This window comes from Toxotes jaculatrix, chromosome 23 (assembly GCF_017976425.1).
Source record: "Toxotes jaculatrix isolate fToxJac2 chromosome 23, fToxJac2.pri, whole genome shotgun sequence".
NCBI lineage: Eukaryota > Metazoa > Chordata > Actinopteri > Toxotidae > Toxotes > Toxotes jaculatrix.
The window spans coordinates 12,779,415-12,796,455 of NC_054416.1; the positions used below are offsets into that span (position 1 = coordinate 12,779,415).

Here is a 17,041-nt window from a genome sequence, read left to right on the forward strand (position 1 = left end):
GAAAAATGAATCACAGCTGTAATAGATTATTAACACAGATCATTCACACTTGTGAGAGACTGATTGGGAAAAAAAGAGGTCCAGAATGATGCAGAAGATTCTGAGACGTCCAGAAGCTCCAAAATTACTGTATCCCACATTTCCCATAATGCAACCAAATGCACCTCTGGTGAGCACCAATGACTTTCAAACTCCAGAGACCCCTTTTGTGTAACGCAGGCTTTGCCTCAGATTTTTTTTTTTGTCTCAGACCCATGATGACATACAAAGCTCCTCCAGAGCCACGGAGGAAATTATACAACTACATCCACAGCCTGAGGATTTCTCCACATGATTTATAAATGGACTTTGACATGTAAAATCGGTGGAGTGCACCTTTTAAGGGAACATTAGTCTTCATGTAAACCGACTGTAGCCACTGGTTGTCATAAGTCTTGGTAGGCTGTTACAGAAAAAATATATTCCTCAACAGCTTAGAGCCACTACTTGATTTACTAGTTTATTTTTCTCTCTCTTGTATATCAGATTTCCTTGAGCGCCAGGTCCGATAGCATTAGTTCGCCATCTTTCATATCAAGCAAAGGGAATAGCCTTGGGAGCGGAGTGGGTGTGATAATGGCGGTGAAGGAGAAGAGAAGGGCCCAGCTGTTTAATCTATCCCCCCATTCTCATGCAGAGCAGGCTTCAGCTGGTGGCTGGTGGGTAGAAGGGGCGAGAGGGGTTCACTCAGAATGACTTATTTCGCCAAGGATCCGAGCGCAAGCAGATGCAAACAAACAAGCAGGACACGGAGGAATTTAGATTTTCTGCCACTGCAGTGTAGGAGATGCAAACATCTGTCCAACACAACTTCACGGCAGTATTTTTTTTTCCTGTATGTCCACATATATTTCTGCTTAACTGATGCTCACACTCACATTATGTACGCCATGATTTTCATCACTTCCCCAGTTTTCGTCTTGTCTTTTTGTTTTGAGTTGTGACGCAAAACCATTGTGTATTGATTGCTCAGTTATTTGTTGTTGTTGATGAGGATGTTGTCGCTCAGCCTTGTTTAGCAGGGAAAGAATACACACATTTGCATACTGTAAACGCACACTTAGCTCTTAGCATTTATTACTTTCCCCACTAAGCACTTAGTAAGACTGTGTATGTGTGAAGTAATGAATGGCAGTGCCTGTGTTACAATGTACTGCATTTAATCTCCTAGCACTAAACTCACTGTTCCCAGGAGGAAGGATGGAGGGATAAAATGGAGTGATGGTAAACAAAGCAAAAGGAGGGAATTAAGGGAACAAGTGAGAGAAATGTGGGAAGAGGGAAGGAGGAAGAAAGAATGGTCAATAAAGAACAGAAACTAATTTTGGTTTAAAGGAAAAAGAAGGAAGGAAGAAACTGCAGGCAATGGACAAATAAAAGGGGAAATTGTGGAAGAAGCGAGAGGGGAAATAGGACATGGTGGGTGGAGGAAGGAAGGAGTAAAGGCTAAAGAAGCAGTAATGGAAAATGGACTTGGGCAGAAGGGTAAGAAAAAGAACAGAATGAAGCGTGGATGAATGATTGTTTGAGAACAAGGGAAGGACAAGCAGAGAAGAAGAGTGGTTAGAGGGAAAGAAGCCGACGGGAAGGGATGAATAAGTGAGTAAGACAAGGAAAAGGGATTAAGGAATGAGCGACAGGTGCAGAAAAGGAAGGAAAGATTCCATAGAGGAGGCACAGAGGAAAAGGAGGGTGAAACCATTTGACTAGTAGTGCCCTGACTGCAGTATTTAACAGCTGCCACTAGAGGGAGAAGGACCTCTCTCCAGTTCATACTTGTTATCAGCCATTATTCTGATTCTAAAATGGATCCTTCCCAGGATGAACTTACTGGTGAAGTGGCTGCGTCAGTGTGATACAGACAAAAAAAAAAAAAGTTAAGAGAGGGAGGAGATTTGGACAGGATGTGTGGACGAGATCACAGATGCAACAGTAGGAGGAGAACGCACAGGATTGATTCATCTCACCAAGGACTGCTTCCTCCCACTGTCTTCCTTTCCCTTTGTCATTATTTTGATCACCTTTTCTCAGCAACCCCGCCACCACACCCCTCTCATTTTTTTTCCCCATCCTTCCCTCTCCTCTTTGTGCTCCCTCTCTCTGCTTCTCTAATTCAGTGATTGCTGTAGACTTCCCATGCCATCTCTAAAATGGGCTTGTGTGTGTATGTGTGTGTGTGTGCTGCACCGTAATTGCTGTGCTGCCTTTCCAGACGGCAGAGTAGTACCTGGCTAATCTTAAGTGCAATGTGAACACATGCATGTAATTAGTCACATTTAAAAGCTGCAATACAGTTTTCTCTTCATTTAGAACAGTCTGCTGCCATTACAGTTAAGGAAAGTACGATATCTGTAATCACAGGTAAGCCACCATTAAAATGTGAATCTGCTTCTGACATGTGCGATTCAAGTCACCAATCTACAGGAAAATAAAAAACCAATAATCATGGCATCACATTTTAGATCTCTCAGACCCCCTGTAGGGCTAATTGAGGCATTATTGCGGGCAATAAAAAGGCCTCGCTGGCAATTATGTATTATCCAAAGATCAAAACATCCAGTAACAAATTAACTGCTTCATTTCCTGTCTGTCCTCGCCCAGATGAACAGAGAGCTCAAGGTGCAGCATATGAACGACACTGAGTCCCGTGTTACATTGGAATCACGTACATGTTCAACCTGCTCGCTCTCTATGTGCTTCTCATCATTCATTCCTGCGGTCTTCCTTCTCTCTGCTTTTCTTTCTCCTTTCAGTTCTCATCATCTTTTCCCCTCCATGCACAAACCGCTGTGCATGTTCGTGTACAGTCTGCACGCGCACACACACACACACACACCTCTTCAGCCTGTGTGAGCCATTATTGCGCAGGCAGGCGTGGGTAGAGAGACCCCTTGGGAGTGGAAGTAGGTACTGCAGAAAGGAGAGGTGGTCTATTTTAGATCACTGCAGCAGCACAGAGCAGTGGGGGGTGGGGGGGCCGGGGGAGGGGGAGGGGGGCAAAATCAAAGTATACTAGTTAGGTTGCAGTATTTACTTCAGAGCTCTCCTGTTTGCTGTTCAGGCTTTGGTACCTAAAACCCTCCCTCAGTCTCCGACTTGTCTCTCTCTCTCTCTGCAGATAATTTCCGCAGTATTTGGCTCTTCAGCACTAAAACAGACTCAAATTCAGACTGAGACTTTTAAAATAACACTCACTGGTGATTTAGGGTGAAATCACAGCTGTGGTTCATTATAGAAACGTCTCCTTTACCACAGTTGTGTACTTTGCCTCACAGTTAAAACCAAGCCAGGAGAAATCAGTAGGGACTTGGACTCATAAGTAGGTGGATTTTTCTGAGTGCTGTGGTGCTGGGGTAGTAGGGGGTGATTAAGGACACTTGATGGCGTATGATGACGTGGGCCACTTGATGTGAACACACCGTTAAAGTTGAATTGTGTCGCCTTGTATGTAGCAAGCAGCACATTTTTTTATTCAGTTTCTCACTCATTGATGTTGTATATTATATAATTTTCTGTAAATTATGGGGATAATAGTATGTTCTCCTTTTTCTGGGAACACCCCCGGAACTTTGTGCCTCCTCAAGGACGCCTGGGGATTCCCTGACCCCATTTTTTTGGGGGTGGGGGCTGGGGGGGATCACTGTGCCAGCATAGCTCTCTGATTTTTAGCCTGTAATCTACAAAGACTGCTGTTTGACGTAGACAATAACTCCTAATTAAGCCTCTGACATTGCCACCACATTAGACTTCATCAAACCCCCAGTCTGGCCACCATCAGCCCTCATCTCCCCTAATTCCAACTCCGTCTCTATTGACAGTGTTGGAGATGTGCGCAGCATGACCCAGAGGTTGATTGAAGTGAAGTGAGGGATAATAAGTTTGCACAGCGGCGATGGAACTTCTTTGACATGCTGATAATTGCCAAGTGCCACTGAGAAGTGCTCAATTAATGCATAAGGAGAAAAAACCCCTGAAAAACAGAGTGCTGACAGTTTCACTAAATCCCTCTCCCTTTAGGTGAATTAGAAAAGTCGGATTCAAAGCGAAGTGATGCTCCGCGGGCTGAATGCCATCCTGTTGTCGCATTTGGGAGGTGGTGATTTGCTAATCAGCGACTCTTTGTGTGCAATGGGAACTAAAATATGTCTTCCTTGAAACAACCATGAAATGTGTTTTAGTACTGTGTGATTATCTCATGCTCATGTGAAATAACAGTGCTTTACTGCTGACATTGATGTGTTTTATTCTGCTTTATTCACTGACACTGTAGTAATTCTGTTGTTCATTGATTGCTGGTTATGTGTGTGATTCAGTCTGAGCTACTTTATTACTGTTAATGTATTTTTAAAGTGTATTCATTTTGCGGATACCTATCCCAAGTTAGCACTTTTACAAATGTAATCATACTATATCTAAATAATTCATAAATCTGTTTAACTTGTTAGTACATTTAAAAATCATTTAAACTCAAGGTAACTAGAATGCTGTTAACTTGTCTAACCAAACAAACCAGCCCAAAAACACATCCTCAAGTTCTTCCTGTCCTAACTAAAGCTGATTTAAAGTACATAACTTGCTAAACCTTTGCCATGTTGCCCTTCTAACCTCTAACCTTTCAACTTCCAGATTTTTTTGTAACCTCTCTTAATTTGTCTTCTCCAAATTTCTTAAAGGGAACTTTGATAATGAGCGCCTGGCTATTGCTAGACAAAGAATCCCATACCGACTCGGTCGGGTAGTTGACGAGTGGCTACTCGACAAAGGTAATAAAATCCCTTTAACTCCACTAATGATCTAACCGCCTAACCTACCGTTAACCACCACTCTGGAGGAGGTGCAGTGCCACGCAACAAGGGTGAATGTGATTTGGCTCTTTAAGAGAACTATAGGTCCCCTATGATCCACTGCAGATTTAACATGCCTAATAATGATTGGCTGACACATCATAACTCATTCATTTAAATAATTCTCAGGTGGTCTCTGAGAACCAACTTGGAAATCATACTTTGTTTTAAAGACAGGTTACTTTCTTTAATTTTACAAACTAGTTTGCCAGTTGAAGCTGTTCACTGTGCTGTAATCGGAATCCTCATTCATTCATATAGGGGACCATATCCAAAGCACCTTAAACTGGGGCTGCATCTCTTCAGAGAATTAACCCCCAAATAACCCGACATAACCCCCTAATAACCTGACCACATGTAAACAGCCTATTGACTTGCTTCTTTCCTGTGTCTTTTGTTGGCTGAATGTGAACTTGTATTGACTACATTTAATCATTCATGAAACCAAACAGGCCAAAAAAGAAAAAAAAAACATGACTTTATTACTGGATTTTTAAGAAAAAAGAGAATCCCCTCATGAAAGTCACTAAAAGTTAAAGGGACTGTTGAAGTGTTTGTTCAGTAATCCGTCTACATTCCTTGCAGCATGTGGGCGCAATTTTCCGCCCAACGCCATACGCAACGAGTGCCACGTCAAATGTGGCTCCATCAAAGTGATGATTCTTTAACCCTTTGAGTGCCGAATGTCCCAACCCCTTTGTCTTTGTCATGTGCCGTGTGTTTGTGCTGCTGAAGGTGGTTGATTCTTAAAAAAAAAAAAAAGAGAGGAATAAAATCAATCAGAAAGAGAGCTAAAAGGTGCTAAATATTAAAATAGTTTCTGTGTTGCAGCAAAAGCATCGCAGACACTTATTTCTCATTGTGAAGAGTGATAGTTTAAGGTAAAGACAGTACAGAACCACTGAGTAGAATAAAACCAAAAATATAAGGATGAGAATCTATGCAAATGGATGGCTTGTCCAAAGCCCTCATAGTTTACAGTAAGTTTTGCATTAGCTTTTTTATCTGCATAAGAGTTGTATTGAAATTCTCATGAATTAAGCGTTTCAGGCAGTAGCCAATTAGCTTTAGGGACTCCCCGGAAGTGGTACTGTGAGCAAATACTGAGCAAATTCAGAGAATTCAGAAGATAAAAATTGTCTCCAAGAGGAAAATGAAGTATTCATGCGACAGACAAACAAGATGAAATTAAGCACTTGCATATTTATTTCATAGAAACAAAACAATACTTGCATTCATCTGCAGCTCCTGTGAGCTGACTTTCCCTGCTCTCCTTCGGTGAGTCGAGGAGTACACTTCTGCTCAGGGTGGTTAGGACACAAATCAGAATTAAAAAGGCTAGGGAGATGAAAGTTGAATGAAAAACTGGATCAATAAAAAATGACTTACGCACTTATGAAATGATTTGTGCGTGCTATGAAACTCTAAAGAGAATGAGCTTGAAACTGAATGTATTATTCTCTTTCTTCTATAGTTTGAAATGAGTCTGCATCCAATCATTCAGATGAGCGGATTGGGAGAAAGAACGAGGATGAAATAAACAAATAACCTCTGTAACACCTCAAGTGAGGTCTTTGATCGGGGCGCATTTTCAGAAGAATGTGCAGCGTTGCTTATTTGTTAATTTGATTGGATTCCTTTAAAAAAAAAAAAAAAGTCATACACACGTCATGGACTGAAGAGGCAAAGTGGTTTTGGAAAAACATTGCAGGGAAAACACAAGGGACGTATTAGTCTAGATAATGAGGCGGGTTAGCGGACATTTCCGAGCTCAAAGGGTTAAAACTGTTTGTTGCTTTGATAAGGAAGCAGCTAGAACTTAAATCTAAGAACTTTCTAAGCAGAATCTAACCACCTAACAGCAAATCAAACTCCACCCACACTAACTGCTGAGGGCTTCTCTCAGGATCCCCCCGGCTTCCACCGCTAGTGGCAAATTGAAACGATTTGGTGAATCTTCCAGCTTTGCCCTGCTGGTGACAAATTCAGAGAGCCCTCAGTTATAACCTTGTTATAAATGGTGTTTAACGTTTGAATGCAATTGGACCTGGATGTCAGTATTTGGAAGAACTTGAACAGGCTGCGGTCGCTCGTGACAAAAACTAAAAAAAAAAAATTCTAACAAAGTTCTAACTACTACTAAAAGAAAAAAAAAACAAACTCCAAGTGGCATTTTCTATCCCTTGTTTCCACTTCCATGTAATGCAAAACTCAGAGGGTTAAAACACAGCAAATAACTGAACTCCAAATTCAAAAATGACCCACCTGCTCTGGATCATTTAAAGAAACTGTATCTGAAGAAAGGTCCCTTTAACATTTATTGTTTTCACCACTCAGGAAATGGAAAATGTTTGCAATGTATTGTTGTGTATGTTTGCTGTTCAGGGCGAATGGTGTGTGAACATTTGAATGAGAGTTACAGACTGTCGTGCTTGGTAAACAGCTTGGATCATTCCTCATGTAATAGATGCATACTAATGGTCCCGGCTGTGTTACCAATATGGGGTTTTGGTCTCTAATCTTTGGTGGTTTTATTACATCAATGCCTCAAAGGGTCTTAATGTGCTTCAGTGCTCTTGACCAGAGATACACAAAACACTCAGCCCCGTGGGTCTCCTCTCTAAGTCCTTTTAATGTTTCATCAATTCCGCAAAATTTAACAAACGCGGAAAACCTCCACATCTTTCAGCTCTCGTCTGCACTATAACAGTGCCATTCAACTCAAGACTTGTGCACTATTATGTTCATGTGTGGACAGAAGCAAAATAAGAACGCTAATCGCTCACAATCACTCTCACAAATGAGTATTTTAGTCACACCAGGATGTAATGGCAGTCATTGGAGCCAGCAGTGTCCTAAAGGAGAGCTGTGCTGTGGCACACTGCATCTCATTCTGAAGCCCTTATCCCATCCTCCCCTTCTGTGTGTGAGGCAGATCAGAGTGAGCATCTCTGGCCGACTCTGTGCCCGCTGACTAAATCCAAAACGGCAGCCATTACGGGGACCCAATGGAGGGGAAAAATCGGAGTCCCAAAAGTTTTCAGCAGCTCTATCGAAGCCAAAACTTACTCAGATGCGTCCCCTTTTCCTTGCATCTTTCATTCTCCTCGTGATGGATGTGTCATCCCAGGTTTTCACCGAAAAAAAGCAGTCGCCTACATCAGTGTAGCCTTTTTCTTTAGAAACGATAATAATGTGTTGCAGCTTCCCACTCATCAGGGAGCTCCACTGGAAAATAAAGATTTCAAAAAACTAACAGGAATCAATTTCCCTTAGTTGTTCCTGTTAGCAGACGAGCAAGGAAGCGAATAAAGCTCCCTGAAGGATCGGCGGTTTGCATCGTCTTCTGGCGAGGACTGAAGCTCCCCAGCAGCATGGCGATCAAGCTCAGAGTTGAGCTACATGAGTGCAGGGAGGAGGAGAGAGGAGGAATACTAGGCCACCAGGTCTCTGTGGCCTAAAAAGCAAGCCGAAGAACCAGGTTTAATGTTCAGTGTTTAATGGTCTGGTGTAAGCTCCCCCATTCCCTAATCGAAAGCAGTCAAGTCCTCCCACTTGGTGTGGGGCCAGAGCCCAGATCAACATCTCCAGGCCAGGCACTGGTCCAGATCTGCTCATCATGATCCCAGCTTCATTTCAGAGATTCTCTCACATCAAGCCGCAGTCAGCAGAGAGCAAATCCGCCTGTGTTTCACTGCCCCAGTGATGAGCTTTGTATCCCGCTGAGTTACTATCTTGTTTTCTCATTTGATCTCCCTGCGCTATTATGGCCATATTTGAGGGAGGCAGGGGGAAATTGTATGAATGTTAACATGCTTGCTCATGAGTAGAAAAGTGGCTGCGAGAAAGCAGCTCCGTCGCTGGAAAGAAGGGACACTTTGCTGTTATTTCATGGTCCCCTACCATGAAATGGCCTAAAAACAGCACAGTCACAGCTGGAGTGAATAAAAAAGAGAGAAGATTGTCCCCAGCTAACCACCATGCTATCTCTCTTTGTGTCTCTCCCGCGACAGTATCACTTGTTTAAGATCTACACACAGATAAAGGATCAGAGATAGAGCCACAGCTGATTAAATCCAATCTACTGTCTCCAGAGTCCTGCAGATTCACCGCCACAATCTCGGCGCCCTCAGCTGCCTTCAAGGACCTCAGGGCTCCACGCTGCCTCACAAAGCTTTCAGTCTGACTTCATGCCGCATTTGGCTCCTCATCTCCATTGTCAAACACAATTAATTCATAGTGTTCTACCCAAACCAGCCCAACTTATGAGGAGCAAAAAAAGCAAAACGCTCTTAATTACCAAAGAGAGCCTTGTGCCGAGGAGATAACTTAGGAGCACTTCATAATCGACTTTGTCAGCATTCCACCCCACCCCCATTGTGCTCTAGTCTTCTTTGACTTTCTCCCTCCTTATTCTTTTTTTTTCTTTAGAGGAGAAAATGGAAATGGGGGGAGTTCTTGTTTGTTGAGGCCAGTGAAGGATTTGTGAACACAAACCCAGAAATGCTCCATGTGCAAACGGTCCAACTTTCTGTTCTGTTCACATCACAAAGCAGAGTATTGACAGAGGTGAATTCTGGGCCATCCCTCCCACCCTGTAACTCAGCTAAGAGAAAACATTTCAGATAGAAGCACCTTGCAACCATATGGCATCCCTCCTCTCTGTGTGATAACAGGAGTAGAAGGAGGATGAGAGAGGCGTAATGATGACGGTGGTGGGAGAAAGATACTGCTCTCTCCAGCTGCAGTCCTTTTCATGTCCTCTCCACCTAGGATGGGTACACTTACATCATCCTTTTACCTCCCCAACCCCCCCTCTTCAATCTCCCTCTGTCTTCCTTCAACAATCGCCTCCTCCAGGTTAGCTGCTCGCAGCCAGGGGAGGGGCTACGCCTTTGGAGATCACAGTATCAAGCTGCCATCCCCTGCCCTCCTCTCCACCTACATTCTGGGGGTTGTAACAGACATACAACCATTATTTCACAGCCTCCGACGAGCAATCTGTGCATTAGCAAGCCGAGCATGGCCAAAGCCCAGCCCACTCCCCGGCTTGGCTCGGCTCAGCTAGTAATTACCGACCACAGCTCATCTGAGACGAGCCATTTCTCTCTTAGTTTAGAAAAAAAAAAAAAAAAAAGTCGAGGAGAATGGCGCCTCGATGCAAAGCTGCAACTTTAAACTTGCTTTTACCCGTAGAACTACAACAGCTTTAAGGACAATTTACTTTTGTTTGAAAAAGTGATATAAATAGGATCCTGCTCTCTGTTTGAAACTGACATCAGACCAGAATGATGCAACCTGTGCCCAACTGATAAAAGCCTTTAAATCTGTGGTTGGTTCTGTCATTAAAAAAATTCCCAGGCACACAGGAAGTGATGTCTACATTTCCTGCGACATATAGAATACAATGAGAGTTGTTAGTATGAGCACTTACAGCCACTATGATTGAGCAGACAAAGAAAAGAGGGCCGCCTACAGAGACTCAAACACTTTGTAAAAGGAAAAGCTGTCTCTGCCAAACCAGACAGAACCAAAAATGGGCTTAGCCATCGTTTCAGTCTTGACTCACCAAAGTAATCTGTAAGATCTAGGAACTCTGATGGATTAAGAAACACAGTCACATAATCAGACAGGTTATACACAAACCAGAAGTCTAGCCAGAATATCTAAACCACTTCATTTGTAGATAAAACCGTAAGCAAGCATGCCTGAACTGGAGGTAATTATCTCATAATGCGGTGAAGACCCACTGAGAGTGAACAAATTGGCAAAAGTGCCCCAGCCACAATGTTTTGAGAAGAAGTTCACTCGCATCTTGGAAAAAAAAAAAAAAAATCCAGGAAACTCTGCAAACTGCATTGCTTTCTGTGGGTCTTTACTACAGTTTACAATGGACTGTTTGGAATATCACTGCACATTTGGCTACTACACTGCACAACCTGTCCATCTGATCCCCGGTGTTTCTAGCTCTATCAGACATCTCCTTTAAAACCATCGCTTACAAAGTACCCCCCATTTTTCCAGTGACACAATGAGTATAATTTACATTCTGTACTTTTGACTTTTCCTTACACTAAGTCAGTGTTTTTGACAGCACGTCTAGCTGAGCGTGTTATTTCAGTATGTTTCCACCCCTGTGTAAATGTACACCCACTTCCTCTATATGAGCATCTTTTCTGGTCCAACAACAGGGATGCAGTGAGACATATAGTGGGAAGCTATGGCCTCAGCCTGATACAGGTACCTATCATAACACCCTGTCATTACCACAAGGTTAACCATGTGATTAGCTGACTGCACTTGAAAATGCGGGTGGGAAGCTGGAGGCAATCCACGGGGAGTTGGATATGATCTACATAGGAAGCACTTCAGTGCACTTTCCTGTGCCTCTTTCTGCTGTCCTTTACTTTTTTGTCTCGCTACCTCACTTCTCTTCCCTCTGCTTCTTTCTTATCGTCTGATTCGTGTGTATTACTGTATATCTGTCTCTTCCTCAGCCGCTGTCTTTAACTGCGTCATTCCTCTTGTTCTTCTTATCAAGCCTGTCATCCACTCCCTGTGTCCCTCCCTCCGTGCCCTCGCTCTGTCTCTTTGACATTCTATCCTCATGCAGGCCCGCTCCTTCTCTGTCCTCCTCGTCTGTCATCCTCCCTCACTCCTGTCATCTCTCATGTCCCCATTCTCTCAGTCCCTGTCCAACCTCTTCTTTCTTTATCGTCTCTCTCTCAAGTTTTGAATTGATAATTCGGGAGCTGCCTGTTGGTCACTTGCAAAAATAAAGAATAAAATAAAATTACATGTTACATTATGTTTAATAGCGATGATTAATTGAAAATTCATTGTTTTACTGTGGTTAAAAAAGGAGTCATCATCTCCTTTTATATTGATTACCTGCCAGCCATGGAGGGGGGCACTGCACATTAAATTCCACAGTGCATTATAAATGTAAAAATAACTGCCCCCCCCCACCCCCCCCCCCTCAGCTGTACAAGGTGCTGTGACGTGCAGGGGTCATTACCACGATGATTCGGCGAGGAGATCGAAGTCAGAACGCCTCTCACTTCTCTGTGATGCCTGCCGGGCTATCAGCCACTAAGCCCCCCGGGTGATCCAACCAAAGGCGGATGTGATTGAGGATGATAATGCCTTTAGAAAATAGTTGTGCCCGCCTTCAGATGCCCTATTTAAGCAGCAAAGAGCGTGCAGCTCCTAACCAGGATACTATGTTTTTCCAGGCTATAGGACAGGAGCAGAGATTTAAGAAGCTGCAGCACCTCTGAAGCATGATTTCTAGTCAAGGAAACCTTTGAAACATGCAAAAAAAAAACACACAAAATCCTCACCAATCTCTACTTAGCCTTTGGATTAACAGGACTATAAGTAATATATGTTTGACTGCTCGGTCCTCCTCAGGCTTCTTCTCCTCCTCTCTTTATGTTGCTTCACTCTGTTTCCATCACGTTTCTATCCCTGTCCCTTCATCACCCAGAGCTATTTTTACTCTGCTCTGTTGTGACAAATTTGATGGGCACTGTGTGCTTCTTTGTGTATTTCATATCCCCCTATGGATTTTATGAGAACATGCTATATGGATTTAAATGTAATAGGGACTGACAGAGTTTGGAGGTGGGTGTACGGAAGTGAAAGAAGAAAAAGCGGTAACCTGTCACAGATTTCTCCCTGAGGATGGATGAATGGGGTGAAATGGATTGCAGAGACATCCGTGTTTTCCTCAGGATGAACTGTGAGAACTTTAACCCCCCCTCCACCCCTTTCATCTAGCACCATCATCAGGTCAGCACTGTAATTTTAGGTTATTAATTCCCAGACCTACTGTGTTGTGAACATAATAAACATATCTGCTGAACATCAGCATGTTAGCATGCTGATGAAAGTCAATTGGTACTGGTCTTTTGTTATTCCTGTTCATCCGTCTAATACAGAAAGACCTAAAAACTGGGTTTAAATCGTGTTTTAGTCTTTTTCTTCTCCAGCCCTGATAGGTAAGTAGACAGACGGACAAATGAATGGATACATAGATAGAAGGATTGATCGGGCTTGAGTCTCTCAGTTCAGTGTCTGCAGCAGCTCATTGCAGAAGCCTGACCATTCCAGTTGCTGCACTGCAGTTAATTAAGGCTTTGTGTATGGCCATGAATGTCTGTTACAATGAGTGGCTGGCTTCCTGCCACCCACCCACCCCCCGACCCATCCCAACCCCTCATTCCCCCTGTCTGCTCCCCCCCTCTTTCCACAAGTCTCTGCCCATTAAATGCCTATCACCTTAAGAGCCCTGGGGAGAGAGGTGAGGCAGCAGCCACCCAATCGCACCAAATTGGTCCAATAGGCCCTCATCAATGTGCAAACCCCGTGTGCTTGGCTGTCTACGCACACACACACACACACACACACACAGCTGTCGAAACACACATAAACACACAAAGAGAAAGGCATATGTAAATAAATGCTGGCCAAGTACACACTACTTGAAAAGGCCAGCTATCACACACATAAAGGTCATTTCACTGACATATTTCATAAGTTATTATATACACGCACACACACCCTCTTCTCTGCAGCAGCACCATATCCAGCTCTGTCATATTAAGTGCTGTGATTGCTTGTCATGCAGAGGCTTTTTCCCCCACCCCTCCACCCCCACTCCACTCAGGCCTGCCGCCAAAATTGGCTCTAAAACCGCATGTCACTTTTGATTTGACCTGGCAGACCCTGAAACAATAACTTCATCAGGCCCTGTTAGAGTCTCATCCTGACCAGACAGCTACAAAAACAAACACTGATTTCCCTTCATCTAGTCTGGAGGGCACCTTTCTCCTGTTCTCAGATGGGAGGAGCGCATAAATGGCCATCACAGTGCTGCCCTGCTCTCAAGGCTCGTCTTCAGACACTCTTCTGTTTTGTGAAGGCGGACATTGTCACCGGCTGTGGTAGTAATTAAATAGGTGACCCCACACATGCTTGGACACGTAAAGAAATATGTCAACATACACCAATGCATGTGTGCGACTTTCAGAGCTATTACTGCCCCCCCACTCATTATCATCATAAGCCACTCAATAGGACTTACTCATGACTCTGTCTGTGGCTCAGAATGTAACTGTGACACCAATACACTCATCTTCTGACTTGACTTGGAGTTGCTGCTCACACACAGGGGGGGGGGGGGGGGGGGTCGAACATATGAAGGGGAACTTGAGCAGCTTGGTAAACCAAGAGGACTGATAGCATACAGTACATGAACATGTGTGTCCTCAACTTCTCCTCGCTCCGTGACCCTTTCATTGGGAATCAACTGGGACTGCTTGAAACAGGAGACCCTCTGGACTGATGTGTTGGCGTATATATATGTGTCCTCTTGTCAAGGACACTGGATGCAGGATGAGGGGGTGGGGGCGGGGGGGTGTGAGGTGGGATGATATTGTTTTTGTGCATTTCTGAGTCTGATCCTGCCTGTGTTCTCAATCCTGATGTTTCTCTTGACACAAGTGTGGCTATTCTCCTGTGTTTTCTCCTCACTGATGTCAACCACTCGACCAATTTTTCCCCATTCCTTCTATTTATTGTATCACTCCCACAAAAAAACACACTTCGTGTTGAGATAATAGAATGAGACTCAGCTGTTATGTCAACAGTGCATATGCCAGACATTAAGTCTCATCATTATAAAGTTCGGGGATGGGAGCTCAGTCCCTCGTGGGCCCCTGACAGGCCTAATGATCTGATAATGGGATGACACGTGTAATGGCCTGTCTCGGTGGAATAGATTTATCTCTCCAACAATCCTCTAGAAAACTTAGAGATACACATATACTGAACATGTGGCATCCACACATGTGCATTAATAGACATTTGTCTGATAGACCCACCCCTATGGGTGTTACACATGCATCAGAGCGAGTGCACTCATATAGGCTGAAAGTAAATCATAATCACAGTGATGAAGTACCCTCTCAGCTCTCTTTATTGGAAACAAATGGGGCCCGGGCCTGTCCCCCAGTGCCACCATGCTGATGAGGGAGAAGACCGTCCTCGCTGGCCTGCAATCCCACAGAGAAAACAACAGCGACATTCTGAAGATTCATTTGTCATCATTACACACAATTACACACACACAGACTTCACTTTCAGCAAATTATATGAGCTTGAGGTGTGAATGTGCGCACATAAGCACTGACGAGCAGTCTCTCATACCTGTGTGAGGAGTAATAAAAATAAATGCATACATCCACATGCTCCCATCAGGCCAGACTGGTCTCTCATTTCAGAGGTCTGCAGCCTGCCATCACTACAGAGTCTATATTTCACCCTCAAATGCACACATTAGTGTAGTATTCCCTTCACAAACAAACACACTCCCTCTTTCCGTACAGGGATTGATTAATCCATAAAAAAAGCTCTTTGCCTTCTTCCATCCCTCCTCTAAGTAATTACCTCATCAGGTCTGTTTTTAACCCACATCCGTCCAACAGTAATAATACCCCCACCCCTCTCTACTCTTCTCCCCATCTTCCGCTTATATCCACATGACTCATAATAGGGGTCAAAGTGTGCATAAGTCCAAGTGGCATGGTGGGATGTCCCCGAGGAGAGCCAGAGTGCAAATATGGGGTAGAAAAAAAAAGAAAGTATAAATAAAACCTCAACTGACATCAGCTGAAGAGAATCCAGGGAGAAAAACTACACCTGTCAGACTGCCCCCACTCCACCCCTTCACCACAAGTCCTGGTACCACATTAGTATTGGACCCTGGTTAAATGGTCGACCCTATCCTCCCTTCATCCATCTATCCATCCAGATGAATGGTAATGACCGCAGAGAGGGACAACCCCTGCTGAATTAAACATTTCCTTCCAATGAGGATCTTATTTTCCTCCTCTGGATAGCAAAACGGGGCGACATTTTTTTCCTCTGGCAGAGGTACTTTATCATTGTGCAGCACAGGTGCATTGGAGGTCAATGACACACACCCGGCATTGTTCTAATACATTCCATCTCGGGGCAAATGAGATGCATTTCGCTGTGAACTTTCAGTCTCAGGGTCAAGCCGCAACTGCCCCTGCAATCTATTTGACTGTCAGATTCAGGCTGCCTTTGTGGGAAAGTGGCACGTGCCCAGCTCCATAATGGCTGCAGCACCAGCAAGCCAGGGTCCAATCTCCCTAAAGTGTTACTCAGGAAATCCCATGTGATTGAAACAGTTTCTCTATCTCCCCCGTTTCACACTGTTCTTCTGTATTACTTTCTGCTTTATGTGCAAGCTCACCCAGGGACCATGACTGATTTATATGCTTTGGTTTTTCCCTTTTTTTCCTCCCCTCTTTCCATGGTTTCTCTTTTCGGTCTCTTCCCTCCACTTCTTCTCCCTGCTTCATTTCTCCACCCTTCCTCTTCTTGTCTCTCACATACCAGGTCGCCAGCTGACCATCTTCAACAGCCAGGCGTTCATCAAAATCGGCGGCGGTGGAGAGACAGGGCGCCACTTTCAGGGCCAGATCTCAGGTCTGTACTACAACGGCCTGCAAGTGCTCAAACTGGCGGCCGAGGGCGACCCCAACGTCCAGACCCAGGGCAACCTGCGGCTGGTGGGTGACGTGCCCTCTGTGCTCACGACTGACACCACCTCCACCACCCCGCTGGCTGACATGTCCACCACAATCATGGAGACAACCACCACCATGGCCACAACCACCACCCGCAAACAACGCTCGCCCACCATGAGGGACAGTGTGACACAGGTGAGCAGTCACGACTTTGTGATCCAGGCTTGTTTGCATGACTCATACTGAGAAGCTAAAAGCACAAACCGCAGCTAAAAGAATTTTAGAGAATTTTTTTAAAGTTTGAGTCATTAGGACGGGTAGATATTTTTGATGCAGTGGGTTCTGATGAAACATTGCCAGTTACTTTTAATTGGCTGTATAAAGTTCCTCCAAAATCTCAAAGTGCTGAGAACAATATTTCAAAGATTAAACAGCATGGCCAAGTAACCAGATGACCCGCCTTGAATGAGCCGACGTGCATTTCAAAAGAAATCATATGTCAGCTGCAAGGACAAACAGTCAGCACAGTGCTGTGTGAGACCCTCCCCTTGTTAGCCCCTCAGCCACATTCAGATGTTCAAACAACCCTCAGCCTGA

General features: G+C 44.2%; 1 protein-coding gene across 1 annotated transcript in view; it reads left to right on the top strand.

Moving 5' to 3' along the window:
* Window positions 1–17,041, top strand: part of nrxn2b (neurexin 2b) — a 511,829-nt gene that overhangs the window by 478,365 nt on the left and 16,423 nt on the right. The window contains exon 19 of the mRNA XM_041030969.1: window positions 16,314–16,639. Within this exon, the coding sequence (XP_040886903.1) occupies window positions 16,314–16,639 (326 nt within the window). The remainder of the gene's footprint in view (window positions 1–16,313; window positions 16,640–17,041) is intronic.